The 10,193-nt window shown below is 49.0% G+C and overlaps 1 protein-coding gene across 1 annotated transcript; it reads right to left on the reverse strand.

The window, feature by feature from the left end:
* Positions 1-200: 200 nt before the first annotated feature.
* On the reverse strand, positions 201-10,030 carry LOC135116487 (bifunctional glutamate/proline--tRNA ligase-like). The gene is made up of 6 exons (XM_064033976.1): positions 9,891-10,030; positions 9,060-9,232; positions 7,902-8,058; positions 7,356-7,438; positions 6,785-7,033; positions 201-4,789 (listed from the first exon to the last, which is right to left on the reverse strand). The coding sequence occupies exons 1-6, from the start codon at positions 9,925-9,927 to the stop codon at positions 611-613; spliced, it is 4,878 nt and encodes a 1,625-aa protein (XP_063890046.1). The 5' UTR covers positions 9,928-10,030; the 3' UTR covers positions 201-610.
* Positions 10,031-10,193: the final 163 nt, after the last annotated feature.

Below are 10,193 nucleotides of genomic sequence, written 5' to 3' on the forward strand. Positions count from 1 at the left end.
ACAGATAGGGTAACTGATCCACTTCATGGAATATGACACCTCCCAATGAAGGCCCCAGTGTGTCCTGAGAAATGTTCCCCAATGTATGAAGAGCAGCTCATGCACTGCTGCTCTGGTTACTCACTGGATGTCAATGTTAATTAATCAATCAATCAACTAATTCATAAATCAACTGTTCCATTAAAAAAGCTGATTTATCATGAGTGTGTGTGTGTGTGTGTGTGTGTGTGTGTGTGTGTGTGTGTGTGTGTGTGTGTGTGTGTGTGTGTGTGTGTGTGTGTGTGTGTGTGTGTGACCAATGCAGTAGTTGAACACAATAAAATATTTCTCCCAAAGAAATAAATACAAGAGGTCACCTCCTGACACTACACCAGTGCCAGCCATCCCTATCTCTGGTGTGGCACAGCACTGTTTGTCACCCCAGCCACTAACACACCCTGCCAGGCCTGCCACCTCCCATGGCCTGATCGTCACATCCTGAGCCACAGCACAGTACCACAAAACCCTCCTGCTGTGGTGACACTAAATTAATGGAGTCACTTAATCTGCCATGACTGGGCTGGGGGCCCAATCCCAGGGGGGATGGGGTGACACCAGGCTAGTAGCCTGGCTAGTAGGACCGGCCAAACAGTGTGTAGAATTGTGGCTTGGTCTTGCAGGCGGGATGTATGCAAGCCAGGCTGTCCACGGGGCCAGGCTGGTCAAAGGGAATGCACAGGCTCTTAGCTCCCATGGCCGGGGCGCCTGGCTCGACTGCCTCCTCCCGGGCCGACTCCTTCTTGATGACATCCTCGCACTCCTCCTGGCCACAGAAGGGCGCCAGTAGCATATTGCCACCATCCAAGCTGGAAGTGAACTCTGCCCAGCTGTGGACTTTGGCCATGTGTTCCTTCAGGTCCTTATGGGCGCGACCAAACATGTCCCGGTGAACGTCCTCCAGAATGGCAGAGATGGCTGCCGCCACTCCGGCCCGGGGCACAGCCAGCTTCTCCCCAGTGTCACGGCGCACCACAAACACCTGGCCAGCAGCCACCTCCCTGGGGCCAAGCTCCAGCCTGAGGGGCACACCCTTCAGTTCCCAGTGGTTGAACTTCCAGGCAGGTGTCACATTGTCCCGCAGGTCACGCCGTGCCCGCACCCCACCAGCCTGCAGTTCCCCTTCTAGATCCTGGCAGGCCTGGTAAAGTGCAGCCTTCTCCGCCTCAGTGGTCTTGGCAGTGATGCCAACGGGCATGATGACAGCCTGCACGCTGGCCACACGCGGCGGCAGCACCAGGCCCTTGTTGTCACCATGCACCATCACCATCACGCCCACCGTGCGGGTGGTGAGGCCCCAGCTGTTCTGGAACACATACCGTTTCTCCTTGGTCTCCGGGTCCTCAAACACGATTTCAAACATCTTGGAGAAGTTCTGGCCGAGGTGGTGGGAGGTGGCACCCTGGATGCCGCGCCCACTGGCCGAGATGAAGGCCTCTGTGGTGGTGGTGAAGTCTGCACCAGCAAACTTCTCCTTCTCTGTCTTGCGGCCACGCACCACAGGCACAGCCAGCAGCTCCTCATACACCTGCGCGTACAGCTCCAGCACCTGGTGCACCTCCTGCACCGCCTCAGCCTGTGTGGCAAAGGCTGTGTGGCCCTCCTGCCACAGGAACTCCCTGGTGCGGAGGAACGGCGTGGGCTGCTTGAACTCCCACCGCACCACATTGTTCCACTGGTTGAGCCGCATGGGGAGGTCACGGTGGGACTGCACCCACTTGGCCACCGCTGGGTACATGACCGTCTCTGAGGTGGGCCGGATGGCCACCGGTTCAGCCATCTCACTGGAGCCGGAGCGGGTGACCCAGGCCACCTCAGGGGAGAAGTCGCTGATGTGGGTCTTCTCCCGCTCCAGGGCCTCGCGGGACACAAAGAGTGGAAAGTAGGTGTTCTCCACACCCAACTCCTTGATCTTGCCATCCAGGAAGGTCCTGATGGAGTCCCAGATGGAGAAAGCCCATGGCCGCAGGATGTAGCAGCCTGACACATTGTAGTACTCTATCATTTCCGCCTTGGTGATCACCTGTGAGTACCAGTCTGCCAGGTTTTCCTCCTTTCTTGCCTCCAGACCCAGGCGGGTCTGCTTCTTGCTGCCACCCTCTTCTGCCTTGGCTGCCTTGGCAGGGGTGGTCTTGGTGGGGGTGGTCTTGGCAGGGCTGGTCTTGGCAGCGCTGGTCTTGGCAGGGCTGGCCCTAGCAGAAGCAGGCTTGGCAGGGCTGGCCTTGGCTGCAGCAGTGACTGGCACGTTGCCGCCACTTCCATTGCTGGCAGCCTCAGAGAACTGTGATACATCAATGTCTGGCTTCCAGTCAATGCTGGTGGCAGCCTTGAACTGCCCCTTGAGTGCTAGCAGGGCATCAACTGCCTGCTTGATCTTGTCCTTGTCAGCCTTCTCAGACTTGAGGGCCCGCACTACATCACCCTGAGCCTTGATCTGCTGGTGAAGGTCCAGGGCGGCATTGGAGCCCTTCCCTGAGGCAGGGGAGGCAGGGGTAGCAGGTGAGGCAGATGTGGCAGGGGAGGCCTGGCCACTGAACTGTGACATGTCAATGTCTGGCTTCCAGTCAATGCCAGTGGCAGCCTTGAACTGACCCTTGAGTGCCAGCAGGGCATCCACAGCCTGCTTGATCTTGTCCTTGTCAGCCTTCTCAGCCTTGAGGGCCCTCACAGTGTCACCCTGAGCCTTGATCTGCTGGTGCAAGTCCAGGGCTGTGCTGGAGCCCTTCCCTGAGGAGGAGGGGGTAGAGGAGGGGGAGAAGGTGGCAGGTGAGGAGGCGGGTGAGGAGCCACTCAGCTGTGACACATCCACATCCGGCTTCCAGTCCTGCCCCGTGGCTGCCTTAAAGGCCTTCTTAAGGGCCAACAGTGTGTCCACCTCGCCCTTCACCACATCCTTCTCTGCCTTGGCCGCCTTTAGCTCCCGCACCTTGTCACCCTGGGCCTTGATTTCCCGGTGGATGTCTACTGGCGACTTGGAGGCCTCAGCTGGGACAGCAGCAGCAGGGGCAGCAGCAGGCAGCACAATGTCTGGCTTCCACTCCAGGCCCGTGGCATCCTGGAAGTCCTTCTTCAGCTTCTTGAGGACATCCACCTCAGCCATCACCACATTCTTGTCTGCCTTGCTGGCCTTGATCTGCCGAATCTTGTCGCCCTGCACCTTGATGGCATCCAGTAAGGCCTGCCCATTCCCAGCCCCAGCCCCAACCACAGGCCGCACTTCCTCCTGGGGGCTCTTCTCAGCCTTCTTTCCCTGGCCACTTTGGTGCCGCTCCTTGGCACTCATGCCAGCCAGCTTCTTGATGGAGGCAGCTGTGGGGGCATCCTTGGAGTGGCCATCAGGGATGGAGAAGAGCACCACGGGTCGTTCCCTGCAGGAGCTGAGGCTGACTGGTGCATATGCCTCATCCACACGGAAGAATCCCTTGCGCTGTAGCTGCACAATGTCACCCACCTTGGCATGGCGCAACTCAGGGTCACCCACCATGCTCAGCTCAGCGCGGGTCTCATGGCCTATGAAGCTCTTGAAGTCCTCATCCTTGGCCAGCACACTCTTGTTGATGAGGTGGTCAAAGTAGACGCAGACAAGGGGTGTTGCGGGGCTTTGAGGGCTGTCCGCCAACCAGGTCACCTTGAGAGTCTTCTTGTAGTCCGTGTCAGCAGTGTTGGCCTCCGCCTCCACTGCCACCACCCGACCATCCTGCCGCTGCAGCTTCTTAATCCGGATGTTGCCCCAGTTAATAAAGGTTGCATTCTGACCCTCCTGCAGCTGCTCTGCATCAGCTGCCTCCACCAGCACTCGCGGCCCCACCCACACAGTCTTGGTGCCCAGGGCTGGGTCCTTGGGGTGCCGCTGGGCCGTGGTGGCCTGCTCAGTGGCCCCAGACACCAACACGGGCACCAGATCGCCCTGCAGGGCCGTGTGGCGTGGGGCAGTGCGGTCAATCACCTTCTTGTTGAAGGACCAGATCTTGTCCCACTCCATGTTGACCACAGAGCGGGAAGACCCCTGTGCTATGATGAAGTCCTTCAGTCCCTCCACAGTGAGACCGCGGCGCAGCACGCCACGCACCGTGGGGAAGCGCGGGTCATCCCAGCCATCCACCAGGCCCTCCGAAACAAACCAGGTCAGTTTGCGCTTGGACAGCACTGTGTTGTTCATGTTGAGACGCGAGTACTCGTAGATGTGCAGTGGCCGCAGCCCCAACTTGTCAATGAACCAGAAGTACTGGTCATCACGGTCATGGTACTCGGTGGTACGCAGGGCATGGGTGACGCCCTCCACACTGTCCACCACAGGGCAGGCGAAGTCATAGGTGGGGTACACCCTGTACTTAGTGCCAGTGCGCACGTGGGGCTCATTCTTGCACCGGTAGATGGTGGGGTCCCTCATGCAGCCATTGTCACTGTTCATGTCAATCTTGGCACGCACACAGCACGCCAGGCCCTTCTCTGTTCCCTTCTTCATCTCCTCCCACATGGCACGGTTCTTCTCCACAGAGTTGTTGCGGTTCCTGCTCTCCTTCCGCTCCTCGCGCTCCTTCTTCATGGTCTCAGCATCTGTGTCATCGCAGTAAGCCAGTCCACGGTCCAGTAGCTGCTCACACAGCTGTAGCAGGCGGTCAAAGTGATCTGAGGTGTGGGTGAACACATCCGGCTTGATCTGCAGCAGCTCCAGGTCCTCCAGGATGACTCGCTCAAACTCTGCATCTTCCTTGGCAGGGTTTGTATCATCAAACCTCATGATCAGCTTTCCCTGCAAGTGATAAAGAAGGATGCATCCAACACCTATCTATCCACCTTACTCTAAGATCTGTTTTTTAAGAACTCCCAATAAGGAAGGCCATGACAGAAGAATCTCCCTTTACTAAAATCTATTAACAGTGGTGTTCCTCAGGGTTCTGTCCTGTCACCCACTCTCTTCCTATTATTAATCAATGGTCTTCTAAACCAAACTTCTTGTACTATCCACTCCTATGTTGATTATACCACCCCGTACTTTTCCATGTCTTTTCATAGACGTCCAACCCTTCAGGAAGTAAACAGTTCATGTAGGGAAGCCACAGAGCAAACTTGGGCAGAGCAAACTTGGTATTGTTCAATGACTCAAAAACTCAATTCCTCCATCTATCAATTCAACACAACCTTCCAGACAACTATCGCCTCTTCTTCGATGACACTCAACTGTCCTTCTCTTCTACACTGAACATCCTCAGTCTGTCTTTTTCTTATAACCTAAACTGGAAACTTCACATCTCATCTCTAGCTAAAACAGCTTCAATGAAGTTGGACATTCCAAGATGTCTCCTCAAGTTTTTCTTACCCTTCCAGCTGCTAACTCTGTACAAGGGCCTTATTCATCCATGTATGGAGTATGCTTCACATGTCTGGAGGGGGGTTCCACTCATACCGCTCTTCTAGACAGGGTGAAATCAAAAGCTCTTCATCTCATCAACTCCTCTCCTATAACTGACTGTCTTCAGCCTCTTTCTCATTGCCACAATGTTGCATCTCTAGCTATCTTCTACCACTATTTTCATGCTAATTGCTCTTCTGACCTTCCTAACTGCAAGCCTACCCTCCTCCCATGCCCTTGCTGCACAAGACTTTCTTCTTTCCCTCATCCCTATTCAGTCCACCTCTCTAATGCAAGAGTTAACCAGAATTCTCAATCATTCATCCCTTTCTCTGGTAAACTCTGGAACTCCCTGCCTGTTTCTGAATTTCCACTTCCTATGACTTGAATTCCTTCAAGAGGGAGGTTTCAAGACCATTATCCTTCAATTTTTTTACTATTGTTTCTGACCCTATTCAGGGGCCAGCATCTCAGTGGGCTTTTTTTTTATTGGATTTTTGTTACCCTTGGCCAGTGTCCCTCCAACACAATAAAAAATAAATAAAAAAAAAAAAACTCCTGTCCCTGCATCCCCTCCACACATGCTCTTGTCCTCCCATGCTTCCCTCCTCGCTCTGGCAAATAACTGATCTCACCCTGGCACACACATACATGAGGAGCACCAGGGTTCAGACAGCGGCACGTCTCACCACCATGCAGGAAGTCCCACACTCAATTCCCAAATTAGCATTGGGATTTTTCTCAGACGACTGCCCACTCAAAAGCTCCATCAGCCTTCCATGGATACCAGATGTCAATGACTGGGAAGGTTCAAGGCAGCAGAGAGAGAAACTGGCCTCTCTATCTGATATGCTGAGGTCTGGGGCTGTGTGGCACTATCAATTCATCTCCTATACTCCATGACTATGACACTAACACATACATCATACATATATACATACACACAGCTTATAATACTTCAACTTATGACAGCTTTACTTTAAAATGGTGCAAAAATGTATCATACCAATAATGGCAGTCTATTCAATCTGTAATTGCTTCATATTTTGGTAAATATTATCTGAAACAAACATGAAAAATAAAGATCTATGGAATTATACACCCACTACATATCAGTAAAACACTTGGAACACTCTCATAACAGATGCACACACACCAGTGTGACCATTTCACTTCTAACTCCTTTAAATTTTATAGATATCGTCCAAAATACTGAAAAAAACCTGGAAAATAAAAGTTTGAGGAATCAAAGACACTACAAGTCAATAAAACACAAGGAACACATTCATAACAGAGACACAGGAAAATAGTGATGTTCAGAAAACATCGCAGGATCTACCAGACATGCCATCACCTTCAAGAGTACAACAGACACACACTAACAGACTTGGGTACCTTAAATGCCAGCTGATAGTACTGGTTGAGGAGTGCAGCCTTGGCGTGACCAATGTGCAAGTACCCACTGGCTTCTGGGGGGAACCTCACAACCACCTCACCCATCTTGGCACCAGGCAGCTCCACAAACTTGCCTCCCTCCTCAGGCTTCTTAGCGGTGCCTCCAACCTTCTCAGGGGAAGAGACAGCCTGCGAGGAGGTCAGGGCCTTCTGCACATCGCTAGGAAGAACTGCCAGGATGTCATTCACCTGTAAATATGAACTTGGTAAGGTGATGGGCTTAAATAAGGCATTGGATGCTTAGTTACCTGTTACCTACTGCTACCTGGAGTAAAATAGGGACTTTGGTGAGGTAATGGACTCAGGTAAGGCATAGGATGTTTAGTTACCTGTTATCTGTTGCTGCACGGTATAGAAATTTGTGCGTGCAAGATATATAGATTTGCATGAAGGCAGGTAATCTCACACACATACCCAGAAAAAACATTATACAGCTAAGAAGACATGACCACCAGAAGATAATACACACCACTGGTAAAATAAGCCACTGTACTCTCTCTCATATACTCACCTGGGTCTGAATGTAGTTGTACCAGCGTAGGGTGTGTGTGGGAGCACCGCCACTCTTTACCAACGCTTGCCAGGATCCATTCCCTGAAGGACAAAAAGGAATGCTAAGCCTGATCTAGTCAAGGAAGGACACACTGCATGTTGAAGGCTACTGACACACAGGCACTAAATTCTCAAATATCTCAGCTACTTTTTACAGGTTATATTGTATATTCCTGGGTTTTTTAAAGGTGATTTTATTATTCCAATGATAGTTTGACAAGAATTCTACACCAATATTGAGAAAAATACCTATGGAAATACAACTTAACATCTGTGACCTTTGAAAATATCCTTGCTGAGAGAATCAAGTACTTCCAAATAGAAACAAAAGCATAGACAACAATTGATGTTGATATGGGTGAACAAAACATTTCAAAACAGAAACAGAACCCAAACCAACAATTAATATAAATATGGATGAGCAAAACATTTCAAAATATGGCCAAAAGCCAAGAAAATTATTAATATTGATGCAGATGACTGTGTCCAGCCTCCTCTGACTTACTATAGAGAGCAGCGAACACCTCCAGGTCCGCAACGGTGATCTTCTGCCCCACCAGCACAGGCGAGGGAGCGAGGGCCTTGTTGAGCTGCTCCAGGGTGGCCACGATGTCCCCGCCACAGGACAGGGGGCCAGATGCGGTGGACAGCCAGTGGTCAACCTAAAGGATGGCCATTTTTTTTTTTTTTTAGTTAGTTTTTTATGTAAAAAGGGCACCAGCCAAGGGCACGAATAGTGTAGAAGAAAGGCCCACTGAGGCACCAGTCCCCAAAAAGAAGCCAGAAACAATCACCAAATGCTGAAGGATATATGTCATGAATTAAGAAAAGCATTTTAAATGTATAGCAATGCATATCCATCTAACTTGAAAATATAACCTAAGTCAAGGAATTTAGGTCACTGGTACAGTTGTATAAAATTAAAATGTATATCCATCTTGACACCACTGAAAATATACTCCAAGTACATCCAGTCGTCTATATCTCAAGGTCAAAAGTGCTACAAATTTAGATTATTGTCAGGAGTCATGTAAGAGAGTTTGATGTTTATAAATCTAAATTCCAATGAAAATACAACCTATGTCCATCCAGTCATGTATATCTCATGGTCAAAAAGCCAAGGAACTTACATCATTGTTCAGAGGTGCAAGATTAAACTACAAATAAATTTAAGTACAAATAAGGATAATATTTAAGTAGATCCCAAGTCACTCTATCAAAGATAATATCTGTGTACATCCCAGTCACCCTAATGGAGCTAAGTATGTAGATCTGAGTCACCCTAATGAATAAAATATTTGAGTACATCCCAGTCACCCTAATGAAGCAAGTAAGTAGATTTGAGTCACCCTAATGAAGCCAAGGAAGTAGATCCAAGTCACCCTAATGAAGCCAACACTTGAGCACAACACAGTCAGTCTATGTCAGTGGTTTTCAAACTATTTAGTATGATGACACACTAAGAAACAACTGATATTTTTGTGGCACACCTGCCCTTTCCTATATATAAATGAATAAATAAATAAATAAATAAATAAATAAATATATATATATATATATATATATATATATATATATATATATATATATATATATATATATATATATATATATATATATATATATATAGCACACTTTGAGAATCACTAGTCTATGTGTTCACCTCCGTGCGGTGCAGGATATGGGAGGGGTACAGGTCGAGGGAGGGGTTGACCCGGGCCACATGGCGGGAGATGCAGTGGGAAGAGGTGATGGAGAAGGAGTCAGTGAGGGCCAGACAGGTCTCCTTGCCCCACTCCACTGTCACTCCTGCCCGAGAGCACGTCAGCACCGCCCCTGGGGACAAAATAAATGAATGAATGAATGAATAAATGAATAAAGAAAGAAAGAAATAGATCATTCAAGTGTTTATAAACAGCCTTGAGTAACCTGTCATTCTGATTTGAAGACTAATTAACAATCACAAAAAGGATGTTATTTTACGTTCATATAGATTAATTACCATTATTTAAGAAACTATCACACAAAGCCTTAGGTAACAAATTATTTTTACTTGGAGATTAATTAAAAATCATTATCAAGCTACTACACAAAGGCTTAACTTGTTATTTTAATTTCATAAAGATACTAACCTCATCGTCCTGAATTTGCTGTATGCAAGTCCTGACGTACACACACACACACACACACACACACACACACACACACAAATACCATACGGCCCCTCAGTTCCCAGCACACAGCTCCCCTCACCACCTCATCACACACACCCCCACACCTACCACTCACCACGGCACGATATATTACTCACACAACACAACACAGCACACACAACACACCACCAGTTATATTAAGACAAAACCACGTTGAGCCAAGACGGTATGTCACACCCTGGACTTTCTACTCAATCTCTTATTTTATGCCACTCCCTATCCACTGACCCACCTATACTTATCCTTCAGTCATCAATACAAGTAATCTATGTGATACTTACCAAGGGGAGGATCGTTTTTGGAAGCAATCACCTTCATAGTACAGGTCTAGTGGAAGCCGACCCCACAGTCCACACCTTCACTTTGAGTCTCGGTCTAGGTCCCGAGGTGCCTGCAGGGCGACGAGCGTATCAGTATTTATAACTTGACAGCTCGACCAGAAACAGGGAGGATATTACCTAATATTTTGAAACAGTACTGATTAAGGTTATTTATGGAAATAACCTTATCCTACTACTTTCGAGAAAGTGGCTACTTAATCCTGGACATGAATATATTGTGGTGTTTTGATGTAATGGTGTATA

Source organism: Scylla paramamosain, chromosome 31, assembly GCF_035594125.1.
Source record: "Scylla paramamosain isolate STU-SP2022 chromosome 31, ASM3559412v1, whole genome shotgun sequence".
Classification (NCBI taxonomy): Eukaryota; Metazoa; Arthropoda; class Malacostraca; order Decapoda; family Portunidae; genus Scylla; species Scylla paramamosain.

Bases quoted from the DNA above. Each gene is read 5' to 3' on its own strand.
- LOC135116487 (XM_064033976.1), bottom strand. From the start codon at position 9,927: ATGAAGGTGATTGCTTCCAAAAACGATCCTCCCCTTG. The intron at 7,034-7,355 runs GTGAGTATATGA...TCATATTTACAG, and splicing joins ACAACTACATTCAGACCCAG to GTGAATGACATCCTGGCAGT. The intron at 4,790-6,784 runs GTACCCAAGTCT...TATCACTTGCAG, and splicing joins ACTATCAGCTGGCATTTAAG to GGAAAGCTGATCATGAGGTT.